Below are 16424 nucleotides of genomic sequence, written 5' to 3'. Positions count from 1 at the left end.
TGCTCACGTGGCCATTACTTCATACAACTGCTAGGTTGGCTGAGGGTGGTGGTGGATTTAACACTGGCCTTTATAATCTCAAAAATCAGAACATGGCCCTGACTGGCAAGATGAATATCTCCTGTATCCATTCCTATGCAATGAGCTTGGGCAGCATTTGTAATTCCACATCAAATTACAGAGTATTTGGATATGGATGGGGAAAATTGAGGAGCGATTTGCTAAAATCCAAATCATGAGGTAAATTTAAAATGAAGAATTGATTAATTATATAAAATGAACACAGCGGATGCAATATATATGGATGTTCAGAAGGTGTTTGATAAACTATGTTGATCAGTCAGTTAGTGCTTATAGTATCAGTGCAGGGAATTGATATTAATACATATAATGTGATCTCAGAAGTACCCTAGAGCTCATGGCTACAATGCTCGATGCTATTGATCCATCATGCAATCAGGTTGAATAACATCAATGAATGATTTTAAAATTTTCAAAGGAATTCAGAAGGCAAGACTCACTGTAATGTTTATTTATCTGCTGCAAGGATTCTCACCATTCATCTCTGCTCCTGGTTCCAGCCCACAGACTGACAACGGAGGAACTCTAAGGCTTTTACCTTAAATTCAGGCCTTCTGAGACTACAGTTAATGAGAAGGAACAATGAGAAGGAACCTTCATGACTGAGATTTCATTGCACTTTATAAAATTAGCAAACACTCAGAATGGGAGATATTAAAATGCCAGGAGCTTCGCCCTCATTACATTTCTTCAGTAAACCTAGGTATCATTAGTGACAATTTTAAATTGATAATGCTACCCTCCACCTCACTAATTCCTCACCGATATAAATAGCCTTTCCCCCATTCACATTTTTAAAAAATGACTAATAAAGAAAATCTCCTATTAGCCTTCTTCCATCCCAGTAGAAATAAACCTAGCATCCCAAATCTCATGACTAGTTTCTTATTCTTGGTCAGGGTTAACACTCCTATTATAGGTTTACTAGTTTAAATTAAATCTAACTGCTAAATCTAAAATTGTATCACAGAAGCAGCAAGGAAGTATGAAAACTGAGAATGTCAAACAAAGACAAAAAGCTTTGTTTTTTGGGAAGCTGGGGAGAATAAGAGGCTTATTTCAATGTTTTTCCCTCCACACATTAGGAAAGGTTGGCAATCTTTCTATTTTTTGAAAATGCTATCCAGCTACTTCCTATTGGTTTGGAACAATTTTCTTTCCCTTGCTACAGGGAAAAATTTGCACTATGCCATTAGCAATAGCATTACAGTGCCCATTATAGCTAAAATCATAGAAAGGAAGTCTTTTGGTTCATTATGCCTGTGCCAACTCTTTAAAAGTTCCCAACTCTTACTCTCGCACTTTTATCCTATTGTCCTGCAAGTACTCCTTTTAAAAGATCAACCAAATTCCCTTTTGAGAATTAATAGATGGTGGAAGTTCCAATACCAGTCTGAGGGACACCAGAGTATACTTTCCTGATAAGCAACCATTCACACTTTATTCTTTGCTTTCTATCTTTTAGCTAATTTTGTATTGACGTGGCCACTACCATTAACCAATGAGGCTACAATCTTGCTAACAAGTCTATTTTGGCATTTTATCAAATGTAGTTTGAAAGTCCATACACATTATGAACCACACTGCTCTCATCAACCCTGTTATCTGTGCTAACCACTAGAAATGCTAAAACTCAGCTTTATGGTAATGCAGCAGTGTGTTGCTGTGCCATCTTTCCCAATTATTTTAATAATCTGTAGTAATGTAAACTCTAAGTCTTAATGGTGTGTTCCTTCTGTACAATATCCTGCTTTGAAGAGCTGCACAATAGCTCAGACTATTTGCATGCATTATGCAGTGTAACACTGAGCAAAGGAGGTATCATGTTTCAATTCTTGGCTGATACTCAGTTGGCAGATGGAGTCATGGCAATGGAGGAGGTGAGGAGAGAATATGATTTAGATGTTTACTGCTTTAGTAATGGATGGAGGTTCTCATGGCTCATGGTTCCTGTTAAAAGTGTATGTTTGTGAATGCAAGGGGAGAACAGAACTGTGATGTGCTATCAGGTAGAATTGCCTACCATCAGTGAAACAACTGACATTCATGAAACAAAGGATGATTCTTTGGTTGACGTGCCCTGTGTCCACTAAACTGCACCTGAACATGATTCATACCTTCTGAGTAAAAGGACGGGAAAAAAAGTAAAAACACACAAAGCCCACATAAAAATGCTTCAACGTGGCAGTTCTTTAACTAGACTGCTCTGTGATCATCTTGCACAGAATAATTCTGGGCTAAGCCACAAACCTTCAAAGCATTCTCTTTCAAATTAAACACTGGCCAAATTTGCCCCTTATCAAGCAACTCACAAACAAACCTGTGACTGGGGAGCAGAGGAAGCAAACAAATATAAAAAAAAAGCAAAAAACAGTCATTTCTGGCTTCAGAGAATGGGGAAGTCTGAAGCGAATAGAATGCCTACTACGACTTAAGAGGATGGATTTTTTATAATAAGATTCAAAACGGGAAACTTTCTTTTGAACAAAGATAAGGATTTTTAATTTTGTACACAATATTTCTTAGGATGAAGTGTGTTGTCCCTCTGTTGAAGACGGGTTTTTATTACACTTCTGCACCTACCTGCAGGTGCTGCCGTGGCTCCGGTGAGCGCTCATTATCCAAGCTGTTTGCTCGCTCATTCTGTTGCCTTGCGGGTTGCCGTTCTTTCAGGGATGTGCTTCTTCCACGACGTCCCACCTGCTTTCCTTCTGATCTAATGAAGCAAGGTTACGAACAAAAAAAAACACATCAGGAGCACCACTTACCAAGAACACAGGTCTGTAAGCGGAACAATATTTGGACATGGAATTGAAAGCAATGTTCTGAGTCTCCAAGCTCACAAGCAAACTTAGCATTTCAGGTTTTTATTTGGGGTGACAGAAATGAATACTAAATTGCATAATAAAAACTATGCAGCCACAAATAATTGTGACAAGAACTGGTGGCTCAAGAAGATTAACTCCAGTGGTTGAGAGGAGTTTTAAAATACCGGAGAACTCACTCTTTGTGGAACTGTAAGAAAAACAGTTTGCCTTTACATAGAAACATAGAAGGTAGGAGCAGTAGGAGACTATTTGGCCCTTCAAGCCTGCTCCGCTATTCATTATGGCTGATCATCTAACTCAACAGCCTTATCCTGCTTTTTCCCCATTACCTGTGATCCTATTCTCCCTAAGTGTCATATCCAGTCGCCTCTTGAATACATTATATAGCATGGCATTATGTTCCTAAGGGCTTCTTTTATAGGAAAAATTGAAGGAATACAGGAACAGGAATAGGCCAGCTTCCCAAGTCTGCTCCACCATTGAATTAGATCATGGACTTCAACTCTTTTACTCATTTTAAGAGCACAAGAAATAGAAGAGCAGTAAGTCATATGCCTTTGAGCCCATTCTACCATTAAGATCACAGCTGATCTTTTACCTTAGCACTATCTTCCTACGCTATTCTCATACCCCTCGATTCCTTTAGCATCCAAAAATCTATCAACCCATCTCCTGAATATAAACAGTTGAGCATCGGTAGCTCTCTGGGGTAGAGAATTCCAAAGATTCATAACCCTTTGAGTGAAGGAACTGCTCTTTATCTCAGTCCTAAATTGCTGACCCCTTACTCTGAAACTGTAAGTCCAGAACAAAGGAAGTCCTTTGTTCTGGACTTCCCAATTAAGGGAATAAAAAACTCAAAGTCCAGGTGACAAGAGTCTAAAGAGTGTTGTATTTGGTGTATGAATATTCATCACAAGTATTTTGCAAAGAATTATGGATTATTGGAGGTACAATTGCTGCAACTGAAGTGCTCAAAGAAAATACATCAAGGCCTAGTCCACAAGATTTTAAATAACTTGACTAATGTCCTGTTAATGAAAATCCATGCATTATGTACACTATTCCTGTTTGCAAACGATTTGTGCATAACTAACCAATAGGCCGAGACTAGACTTCTGAATTTGGTTAAGAAATCAGAGTATTTGTTTGAGAACTCAGTGGGTAGCAGCTTTTCAGTATGAGGCAGAAGCTTGTGGGTTCAGGTCCTACTCCGGTACTGGAGTAGTGCTGCAGGAATGCTGCAATGTCAGAGGTGCAGACTTTTGAATTAGCTGAGGAAACAGCACCATCAGCAATGGAGCTGGGAAGATTCAGGAGCCCAGGGAAGAAGATAAATTGAAACCCATATAGGGACCTATCCCTTACTTGAGGAGGGAGCAATAGCACAGCTCCACACCCTCAAGTTTGAAAACCTGTGAAAATAAATCAAGCAAATCAGCAATAAGTTGATTAACTGGTGATTATGACCGCTGTATTTCCCTTTCTCCAAAGTTAGGGCTTGAGTCTAAGCAGCTGGGAAATTAAAAATGTTAAAATTTGAATTAAGGCACTCAGTTAGCTTCCTTATATGTATGTGACATCAAAAGAAGGGAAATGAGTAGATGTTCAGTCCTCACTTTTTGTTAGGTAGCAAGGTTTGTTGGTAGTAGCAAACTTTATTATTTAATAGATAGAGGAATGGCAGGGCTGATCCAACTTCAAGAATGGTCATCTTATGCCATGTGGGAACTCCAGTACCCTTCTTGGATCCTAGGTAACCATACGTCGTCAATTGCAGCAGCTCAAGCTCTGGATTTCAGATCTTGAGCAGCAGCTGGCATCACTCATGAGGCTGAGAGTTTTATGGATAGTATATTTATAGATGTAACACCACACAGCTTATGAATATGTAGGGAGAAGAAGAAATGGCTGACAGCACTCCAAGGGGTGGGAACAGTGAACAGCCAGCGGTCACAGTCCATGTTGGTGTACATAACATATGCAGAAAATGGTTCTGCAATCAGGATTTAGGGAGCTAGATCGGAACTTATCAAGCAGGACTTCAAAAGTAGTAACATCTGGATTACTCTTGGTACCATGTCACAAGTAAGCACAGAAATAGGAGGATAGTGCAGATGAAAGATGGACAGGGCTTTAGCTTCCTGAGGTACTGGAACCAGGTCTGTGGGGATGAGGCCTAAAGAGGTTTGCATCAAACAGCGCCAGGACCTATGTCCTTTTAGGGCAATTTGCTGGTACTACTGGGGACAGTTTAAACTAATTTGATAGGGATGTTGGAACTAGGAGGGAATATCAGACAGTAATACCAAGGTATACATAATGCCGGGAGAGACGGATAGCACCAGAGTAGGAAATACTAAGTTATTAGATGCATTCAAAGTAAGGGAAAATGAAATCAAGTCTAAATTAGGGTTAATGCATATGTATATGAATGAGTAAAGTGCAGTAAATAAGTTTGGTGAGTTACTGGTGCAGAAAACCACGAGGAAAATATGACCTTGTGGCTGTAGCAGAGATCTGGCTCAAAAAAGGACACAACTGGATATTACATCCCTGATAAGTGCGAGGTGATTCATTTTAGTAGGGCAAACTTGAATGTGGATTACAGGGTCAATGGCAGGGTTCTGAGGAATCTGGCGCAACAGAGAGATCTTGGGGTTCATATCCACAGATCTCTGAAGGTTGCCACTCAAGTGGATAGAGCCATGAAGAACGCTGAGTTTAAGAGTTGTGGGGTTATGCTGCAACTATACAGGACCTTGATGAGATTACATTTGGAATATTGTGCGCAGTTCTGCTCACCTCACTATAAGAAGGATGTGGAAGCATTGGAGTGGGTGCAAAGGAGATTTACCAGGATGCTGCCTGGTTTGGAGGGTGGGTCTTATGAGGAAAGGTCGAGGGAGCTGGGGCTTTTCTCTTAAGAGCGGAGGAGTATGACAGGCGACTTAGTAGAGGTTTATAAGATGATGAGAGGGATAGATAAAGTGGATGTGCAGAGACTATTTCCTCAGGTGGATGTAGCTGTTTTTGGGGGCATAACTATAAGGTTCATGGTGGGAGATACAGGAGGGATGTCAGAGGTAGATTCTTTACTGAGAGTGGTTGAGGTGTGGAATACACTGCCTGCTGTGACAGTGGAGTTGGACAGCTTAGGAACTTTCAAGTGGTTATTGGATAGGTACATGGAACACACCAGAATGATAGGGAGTGGGATAGCTTGATCTTGGGTTCAGACATAGTTCGGCACAACATTGAGAGCCGAAGGGCCTGTACTGTGCTGTATTGTTCTATTTTCTAAATATTCCTGGATACAAGGTGTTCAGGAAATGAAGGAAATGAGAAGAGGTTGCAGTATTGATGAAAGAAAATTTTATTGTGTTGGAAATAGAGGATGCCTCAAAGGGGTCCAGGACAGAATTTACTTGGCTCACGCTAAGGAACAAAAATGGGCAATTACGTTGTCCAGATGTGTCTATAGTCACTAATTAGTGGGGAAGTGACCAAGAAACAAATTTGCAAGGAAATGAGAGCAGTATAAGAATTATAAAATAGTTATAATGGTAGACTTTAATGATCTGAATATAGACTGGGATACATGTGAAAGGGCACAGAGGGACAGGAGTTCCAAGAGTGTGTTCAGGTGAATTTTCTACAGCCATAGGTTGAGTCCAGTGAGAAAGGAGGCACTGTTCTTGGAAATTAGGTGAACCAAACATTCTAAAAAACATAGGCAGGTTGGTAGAGCAGATGGACAAATGGCAAATTAAATTTAATGTGTGGAGAAGTGTGAAATGATTCATTTTGGTAGGAAGAAAGCAGACAGACAACATAAAATAAAGGGTACAATGATAAATGGGGTGCAGGAGCAAAGGGTGTATATGTGAATAGGCCATTGAAGGTGGCAGGGCAAGTGGAGAGAGTAGCAAAACACATAGCATCCTCTACTTTATTAAAAGGAGTACAACAGGCATCTTGAGAGGAATTGCTTGATAGAGCAGGCGCAGCACGGTTTCGTTAAAGGGAAGTCGTGTCTGACAAATTTACTGGAGTTCTATGAGGATGTGTCTAGGGCAGTGGATAGAGGAGAGCCGGTGGATGTGGTCTTTCTTGATTTTCAGAAGGTACCTCACAAGAGGTTATTGCAGAAGGTCAGGGGACATGGAGTTGGGGGTAGGGTGTTAGCGTGGATAGAGGATTGGCTGTCAAATAGGAGGCAGAGAGTGGGGGTCAATGGGTGCTATTCGGATTGGCAGATGGTGACTAGTGGAGTGCCCCAGGGGTCGGTGCTGGGGCCTCAGCTATTTACCATTTATATAGATGATCTGGAGGAGGGAACCGAGTGTAGGGTGTCGAAATTTGCTGATGACACCAAGATTGGTGGAACGGCAAATTGTGCGGAGGGTGTGGAGAGTCTACAGAAGGATCTAGATAGGCTGGGCGAATGGGCCAGGAACTGGCAAATGGAATTTAATGTTGGCAAGTGCGAGGTGGTCCACTTTGGTAGGAATAATGGTAGGAAGGATTATTACTTAGGTGGCGAAAAACTGCAGCAGGCGACGGTGCAGAGGGACCTTGGGGTCCTTGTGCATGAGTCGCAAAAACCCAGCCTGCAGGTGCAGCAGGTGGTCAGGAAGGCGAATGGGATGCTGGCCTTCATAGCGAGGGGGATTGAATATAAAAGTAGGGAGGTCTTGCTGCGGCTGTATAGGGCATTGGTGAGGCTGCAGCTGGAGTACTGTGTGCAGTTTTGGGCGCCGTACTTACGCAAGGATATTTTGGCCTTGGAGGGAGTGCAGAGGGGGTTTACTAGGCTGATACCGGAGTTGAGGGGGTTGAGCTATGAGGAGAGGCTGAATAAACTAGGCTTGTACTCGTTAGAGTTTAGAAGAATGAGGGGAGATCTCATTGAGACGTATAAGATGATGAATGGGATGGATAGGATAGAGGTGGAGAGACTCTTCCCGCTCAGAAAGGATAATAGGACTAGGGGGCACAGCCTCAAGATAAAGGGGGGGCGGTTTAGAACGGAGTTGAGGAGGAACTTCTTCACTCAAAGGGTGGTGAATCTCTGGAATTCTCTGCCCGTTGAAGTGGTGGAGGCTACCTCGCTAAATATTTTTAAGACGCGGGTTGATGGGTTTTTGATAAGAGAGGGAATTAAGGGTTATGGGGAGAGGGCGGGAATGTGGAACTGAGCCATGACAGATCAGCCATGATCTTATTGAATGGCGGGGCAGGCTCGAAGGGCGAGATGGCCTACTCCTGCTCCTATTTCTTATGTTCTTTAGTACAAGAGCAAGGATGTTAAATTTGTGCAGAGTACTGGTTCAGGCCTCAACTGAAATATCGCATCAAGGTGCCAGATGTGTGAAAGCATTGGAGAGAGCGCAGAAAAAAAATCACACAAATGTTTTCAGGGGCGAGGAACTTCAGTTAAATGGATAGATGGGAGAAGTCAGGACTCTGTTCCTTAATGAGAGGGCTGAGAGGAGATCTGACAGAGCCAGGGTCCTGGGCAGAGTGGATCAGGAAAAACTGTTCCCATTGATGGAAAGATCAAAAATGAAGGGACACAGATTTGAGGTACTTGGCAAAATAAGTAATGTTGACAACAGGAAAAAATGTTTTCAGGCAGCGAGTCATTCGAATCTAGAATGTACCACCTGAAAATGTGATGGAGGCAGGTTCAGTCAAGAACAAATTGGATTATCTGAAAAGGACAAACATGTAGGCAGCAGGAACAAGGCAGGGGAGTGGCACCAGATGAATTGCTCCTTTGGAGAGCCACACAGGTATGATGGGATGAATGGCCTCCTTGTGTGATGTAACAATTCTGTGATAGTGGTTCAAATCCCACCATGGCAGCTGGTGGAAATTGAATACAATTGATTAATAAATCTGGAATTACAAAACTATCAGTAAAGGTGATCATAAAACTACCAGCCTGTCAGAAAAACACTCTTGTTCGCTCGTATCTTTCCAGTGCAGAATTTCTCAAATACTGCACAGAAGTGTCGAGTCGAGAGTATGGATTTTCAGGCATGGGACTGAACATGCAACCTTTTGACTCAACTGGTGAGATTGCTACCAAATGAGCCATAACTGATGCACAAATAATAAAAATAAATATACTGACAGCATGTACAGTACACTTCAGCCTCCCAAATCTAAGCAGGTCACGCGGTAGAACATAACGTTTACTAGCCAGCTGTAACGACAAGAATGGTCTGTTTAACCCGAAGTCACTACATTTACCTAGAAACTGGACAGGTAAGATGTATCCAGTTTGCAGGGAATGCAACACCTACGTGAGTGAATCAAAGAAAAATATTGACCGAAAATTGTCCTCGTTTGTCAGCGGTATTCTCCAGTGCCGCTGAAAGTGAATGGACTTTGGACTGGAACGCCAGATTCTCCATTCTCACTTGTAGCAGGTCAGCTACAAACAAGGTTAGAGAATCCCACTCATGAAATGCAAAAATTCAAAAATGTTTCATTGCACGATGTGACACAAAAGGAAAGGATTTTTATTTATACATTGCCCTTTCCAATCTCAGGACATCAAACAGATAATGAATCAAAACAGAAAATGCTGGAGTATCTTAGGGGGTCTGACAGCATTTGTGGGGAGAGAATAGAGTCAATGTTTCGAGTCCAGATGATCCGTCATCAGAGGTCATCTAGACTTGAAACTTTAGTTCTATTCTCTCCCCACAGATGCTGTCAGACCTGCTGAGATATTCCAGCATTTTCTGTTTTTGTTTCGGATCCTAGCATCAGCAGTATTTTGTTTTTAACAGATAATGAAGTAGTCTTGAAGTGTTGTCAATCTTGGGCCATTATAATGAAATGACAATCAAATAATCTGGTTTAAGTGTTAGTTGAGGGAGAAATATCAGCCAGAACACTGGGGAGAACTGACTCGCTCTTCTTAAAATGGTAAGAAGGATCATAGGAGAAGGGATAATCAGCCGTGGTTATCGAAGGAATTAAAGGAAAGTATTAAATTAAAAGCTGATGCGTTTAGAGTGGCTAAAAGTAGTGGGCGAGTAGAAGATTGGGAGAGGTTTAAAAATCAACAAAGATTGACGAAGAAGACGATAAAGAAAGGAAGGATAGACTATGAAGCTAAACTAGCACTAAATATAAAAAAGGACAGTAAGAGTTTTTATAAATATATAAACAGGAGGAGGCTGGCTAGGGTGAACGTTGGACCCTTAGAGGATGAGAGGGGGGATTTAGTGGTGGGGGATGAGGAAATGGCTGAGGCCTTAAATAAGTTTTTTGCCTCGGTCTTCAAGGAGGAGGACGTGAGTAGTTTGCCGGGTATTAAAGATAGAAGGATGATAGCAGTTGAGGGCCTGAATGCGATCACTGTCACTAGAGAGGTAGTGCTTGATCGACTAGCGGGACTGACGGTGGACAAGTCCCCAGGACCGGATGGAATGCATCCAAGGGTTCTGAAGGACATAGTAAAAAGTCTGACAACACCAGGTTTTAGTCCAACCGATTTATTTGATAGTAAACGCACACGCTTTCGAGGTTTCCCTCTTCGTCAGGTGAATGGAGAGTTCTGGCCTCAGACAGAGCATATAAAGCACAGACAGTTTAGAGATTACTGATTAGAATGTGAATCTTTACACCTAACCTGCTGTTCAAGTCCTAAAGTGGCCGACAATGTGAGTGGAAGGAGCACTGATCACAGGTTAAAGAGATGTGTATTGTCTCCAGACAGCACAGTGAGTGAGGTTTTGCAAACCCAGGCAAGTCCAACGCCGGCACATCCACATCTGAAGGACATGGCAGAGGTGATAGTAGATGCCTTAGTGATTATTTTCCAAACCTCGCTGGATTCCAGGGAAGTGCCGGAAGATTGGAAAACGGCTAATGTTACACCGCTGTTTAAAAAGGGTAGCAGGCAAAAGGCAGGGAATTATAGGCCGGTTAGTTTAACGTCTGGTGTGAGAAAAATGCTTGAATCCGTCATCAAAGAAGAAATAGCGAGGCACCTTGAGAAAAATTGTTTGATAGAGCAGACACAGCACGGATTCGTTAAGGGGAAGTCGTGTCTGACGAATTTATTGGAATTCTATGAGGATGTGACTAGTGCGGTAGACAGGTGGGAACCGGTGGATGTGGTGTTTCTTGATTTTCAGAGGGCGTTTGATAAGGTGCCGCACAAAAGGTTGCTTCAGAAGGTTAGGGGGCATGGAGTTGGCGGTAAGGTGTTAGCGTGGATAGAGGATCGGTTGTCTAATAGGAGGCAGGGAGTTGGTATCAGTGGGTGCTATTCTGATTGGCGGTTGGTGACTAGTGGAGTGCCCCAGGGATCGGAGCTGGGGCCTCAACTATTTACCATTTATATAGATGATCTGGAGGAGGGGGCTGAGTGTAGGGTGTCGAAATTTGCTGATGACACGAAGATAAGTGGAAAAGCAAATTGTGCGGAGGGTGTGGAAAGTCTGCAGAGGGATCTAGATAGGCTAAGCGAGTGGGTGAGGACCTGGCTGATGGAGTACAATGTTAGCAAGTGTGAGGTTATCCACTTTGGCAGGAATAAGAGTAGGAGGGATTACTATTTAAAGGACGAAAAGCTGTAGCATGCCACGGCGCAGAGGGACCTGGGGGTCCTTGTGCGTGAGTCGCAAAAACCCAGCCTGCAGGTGATCAGGAAGGCAAATGGGATGCTGGCCTTTATAGCGAGGGGGATAGAATATAAAAGTAGGGAGGCCTTGCTGCAACTGTACAGGGCACTGGTGAGGCCGCAGTTGGAGTATTGTGTGCAGTGTTGGTTGCTGCACTTGCGCAAGGATATTTTGGCCTTGGAGGGAGTGCAGAGGAGGTTCACTTGGCTGATACTGGAGATGAGGGGGTTAGACTATGAAGAGAGGCGGAATAGACTGGGTTTGTACTCGTTGGAATTTAGAAGGATGAGGGGGGATCTTATAGAGACGTATAAGGTAATGAAGGGGATGGATAGGGTAGAGGTAGAGAGATTCTTCCCCCTCAGAAAGGACAGCAGGACTAGAGGACACAGCCTCAAGATAAGGGGGGGGACATTTAGAACGGAGTTGAGGAGGAACTTCTTCACTCAAAGGGCGGTGAATCTCTGGAATTCTCTGCCCGTTGATGTGGTGGAGGCTACCTCGCTAAATATATTTAAGACACGGGTAGATAGGTTTTTGATAGGCAAGGGAATTAAGGGTTATGGGGAGAAAGCGGGAAAGTGGAACTGAGCCACTTCAGATCAGCCATGATCTTATTGAATGGCGGGGCAGGCTCGAAGGGCTAGATGGCCTACTCCGGCTCCTATTTCTTATGTTCTTAAATTGCAACATTGGATCTTTGACATCCATTTAAGGCGGCAACTTGAATTCACACCTCACCCTAAAGACTGCATCCAAACGATGCAGCACCAGGTTAGTGCACTGGAGTGTCAGGCTAAATTTTGCTCTCAAGCCTCTAGGGTATAGCTTGAACCTACTATCTTTGTCTTTGAGATGAGACTTTGAACACAATCATGGTTGACATGCAATTTACATCTTTATGCTACTGTTCTCTTCTATAAAGAAAGCCTTACCTAGTAGAAGGAATAATTAAGGACTCCGTCTTAGTGATTTTTCCACTGGGAGGGAGCTTTTCTAGAAAAGTGTCTGCACTGATGCTTTCAGATGCTGCTGCTGCTTCTTCCTGTTGTATTTGATCCTTATGGGGAATGAAGACAAAAGAAAAGCAGAATTTAAAAATAGCATGAACTGTGTGCAGCGTTCTCTTTGAGTAATGCATGCTCCATCTGTTTTGTGCAATACCAAGGTCTTGATATCACCCAAGTGAGAGACAGCGATAAAAGTCAGCATTCAACAGCTTCAATCTCTCCATTTTCCTACTTAATAAAAATTTACTGTGTATGACCCAATGTCTCAGCTATTCCTGTAGAGGATTATTTGGTAATACAGAATTATATTTCAGATTAATTTCTGATTTTCAATAATCAATGTAAACAAGTGAATTGCGCAACTGATATTTCACATACATCTTACCAATTTGCTGCAAACATAGGATGCATCAGTGAAGGGCAGCTTTGAAGGAAATGGAGGTTTAAACAGTTCAAACATTACACATAGAATAATGAATACTGATCTATAAATGACTTGTTAGAATGTAATTGAGTGGTTCACTAGTCTATACATTAACAATGGAAAAGTGAGTTGTAGGCTGGAATCTAATCACAGGGCTCAGACAGTTTATATATAGAATAATAGACATACAGGAGTGTGTTACAGGCTGAAATCTAATTGATGGGTTTATAAATGGTTGACAAAAACAAATGGCTCCAATTACTTCGGATTGTTGTATTTTGTCTCTGAACATGGCCACTGCCCAATGCCTCATGGCATCTCCGCATGTTCAGTCTTCCACTCAATCCATTAATCAGATTCATGTGTATGTGTACCTTTCCATTTCTCCTCGCAATTTTAATGCTCTGTTCCTCCAAAATTTCCTTCTTTCACTTGTATCTCTTGTTTAATATTTCTGTACATCAAAACTCTGCTCAGATACTTTTCCCAGCTCATCTCCAGTTTAAGTTTTCTTTCCATATCTGCCATTCACTTTATATCCATCATTGCTATTCTCACCTCTCCCTTGCACTGCACTTCTGGTGCAATGCTTGAAGATGTGACTTGTGATACATGCACACAATACTCACAACTGACAATGTATCGGAGATGCTGTCTATCTGAAACTTGCTTGCAGAGCTCTTGAGCTTTTCAGGTACATCTATCTGTATGAAGCAAGAGGAACAGGATATAGTCAGTGAACTCACAACGACTTGTAGAAAAGTCAAAGTATAACAACCACTTAGTTGGGGAGAGAAAATAGGATCTCAATTCACAACCTGCAGCCTCACTATTTTAGATTTGAAGTTGAGATGTTATCAGGCTGGGAGTACAGGTACGTCAGTGACTACAAAGCTGATGGGGGCCTTCAGTTTGACAAGTGTTAAGTTAAAGGAAGCACAATTGTGCATGAGCCCAAGTATATAAATGCAACTTGATGATGCTGTAATTGACAATCATTTTATAACACTTGTGAGCAATTATGCCGATGTTGACCTCAAAACTGACTGCTTACATTTTCCTTCTTCTATTGCACCTATTCCATTGTATCCCTCACATGAGTATTTGTGTAAAATTCTCATTCTAGTTTTCAACTTCCTCCATGACCTTCTCTAATTTTGGAGCCTCCTTGAGGCATCTGAGATCCCTGCACACCTCCAATTCTGATATCCTTGACTATCATCCACCATTACCTTCAGCTGTTGTAACTTCAAGCTCTGGAATTCACTCCCTTAAAATCACTGCCTTTCAATCTCTCCTCTTTCCAAATGCTCCTTAAAGTACATCCCTGACCAAACTATTGGTCAATGACCGGGTACCTCATTAAGTGACTGGTCATATTTTATAGACTCAATTACAATCCAGTTCGGGACTGTTAACATTTAAAGGAGAAATTTGAACAAGCAACAATTAAACTGACAGGACAACACCACATGATTTCACACTTTTAAACAAAAACAAACTTTATTAAAAAATAATTTAACAAAGTAAGCACTCTTAACTTGACACGCTGGTTTGCCAAGACTCTCCCCCTGTCTCCCCCCAACAAAAAAGAGTTTTCTTCTCTTATTAAATCTTATGAAAAGTTCATTAACTTTCTCTGTGGGACTGAGTCAAAGGTATATCACCATTATCTGGAACTCACTGATTTCTTGTCGGTGCTCCAGCTATTCTCCAAGGTACATGTTATAATGGGGGTCTTTCCATTAGCTTTCTGATTACTTCCAGAATTTTGTTTTTCTAATTTCATAGGATGTGCACATAAATGGCTTGCACTGCCATTCCAGAGCACATTTAAGAGGACATTGCTGTAGATCTGGAGTGCCATGTAGGCCAGACCATGTAAGGATGGCAGATTTCCTCCCCCAAAAGGGCATTAGTGAACCAGATGGGTCAGACAATGGTTTCCTGGTTATCATTAGCTTTCTAATTCTGGATTTTTTTTGTACTGAATTCAAATTTCACCATCTGCTGTGGTGAGCTATATCTGCACAAATAATTAAAGATGACTGTGCAAGTTGAGAAAATGGTTAAAAATATAAATGAGATCCTTGGCTTTACAAATAGAAATATAGATTACAAAATCAAGGATGTTATGCAGAACCTTTACAAAACACTGGTTCAGCCTCATCAGGAGTATTGCATCCAATTCTGGGCATCACACTGCAGGGAGCATATCATGGCTGTAAATAGGATGCAGCAACAATTCCAAGAATGATTTCAGGGATGGAGAACTTCCATATTGTTGATAAAATGGAAAAACTGGTGTGCTTAAAGAAAATAAGACAGGGATGTTCAAAATCATGAGGGATTTGACCGGAATGGAAAGAAACTGTTCCCATTGGCATACGTATCAAGAATCAAAGAACGTAGATATAACGGGTGGGATTTTGCAGCCTCGCTCGTCCTGAAACCATAAAATCCTGCCCGAGGTCAATGGACCTTTCTTACACGCTCCAATTCCCGTGGCAGGCAGGGCGGTAAAATTCCAGCCAATGTGATTAACAAAACGGTGACGTGAGGAAAATACTTTTTCATGCCACAATTGATAGGATCCGAAATGCATGATCTGGGGGTGTGGTAGAGTCAGGTCAATCAAGGCTTTCAAAAGAATAAGCACCTGTAAAGGAAAAAAATATAGGGCAACAGTGAAGGGGCAGGGGTGTAGAGCTGAAACTGCACAAAGCAGGCACAGACACAAAGGACAAATGGGCTGCTTCTGTGCTGTAAATATTTTGTGATACTTCATCTAAAGATATTAAACTAGAACGAGTGCAGAAGAGATTTACTAGGATGCCACCGGGACTTGATGGTTTGAGTTATAAGGAGAGGCTGGATAGACTGAGACTTAGGGATATCTTATAGAAGTCTATAAAATAATGAGGGGCAGAGATCAGCTAGATAGTCAATATGTTTTCCCAAAGATAGGGGAGTCCAAAACTAGAGGGCATAGATTTAAGGTGGGAAGGGAGAAAGACAAAAGGGTCCGGGGGCAATTTTTTTTCACAGAGGGTAGTGAATGTCTGAAGCTGCCAGAGGTAGTAGTAGAGGTGGGTACAATTTTGTCTTTTAAAAAGCGTTTAGACAGTTACATGGGTAAGATGGGTATAGAGAGATATGGCCAAGCGCAGGCAATTGGGACTAGCTTAGTGATTAAAAAAAGCACATGGATAAGTTGGGCTGAAGGACCGGCTTCTATGCTGTAAACCTCTACGACTCTATGATATTCCTCTTGGCACCATCTCTGAACAGTTTAGCTCTAAATTTGGGAATCCCCAAACAGAGGAAATAGTAAAATGGACTAGCACCAATTTTATTCTGCTGCTCGTTCTGAACTTCCGATCTCAGAATATTATAGACCCCTGTCCTATTAATAGATCCAAAGGAAGTA

At 41.9% G+C, this 16424-nt stretch overlaps 1 protein-coding gene across 5 annotated transcripts in view; it reads right to left on the bottom strand.

Annotated features, from left to right (window-relative positions):
- pacs2 (phosphofurin acidic cluster sorting protein 2) overlaps nt 1-16424 on the bottom strand; it is a 237464-nt gene that overhangs the window by 55774 nt on the left and 165266 nt on the right. For all 5 annotated transcript variants that reach the window (XM_080203026.1, XM_080203027.1, XM_080203028.1 and 2 more), the window contains 3 exons: nt 13624-13698; nt 12496-12620; nt 2665-2797 (listed from right to left, as the gene is read on the bottom strand). In XM_080203026.1, coding sequence (XP_080059152.1) covers nt 2665-2797; nt 12496-12620; nt 13624-13698 — 333 coding nt within the window. The remainder of the gene's footprint in view (nt 1-2664; nt 2798-12495; nt 12621-13623; nt 13699-16424) is intronic.

This window comes from Carcharhinus amblyrhynchos, chromosome 14, assembly GCF_965287045.1.
Source record: "Carcharhinus amblyrhynchos chromosome 14, sCarAmb.v2.hapA, whole genome shotgun sequence".
Taxonomy (NCBI): Eukaryota; Metazoa; Chordata; class Chondrichthyes; order Carcharhiniformes; family Carcharhinidae; genus Carcharhinus; species Carcharhinus amblyrhynchos.
Note: the sequence above shows the minus strand (reverse complement) of the source record. Positions and strands in the feature narration are given on the sequence as shown.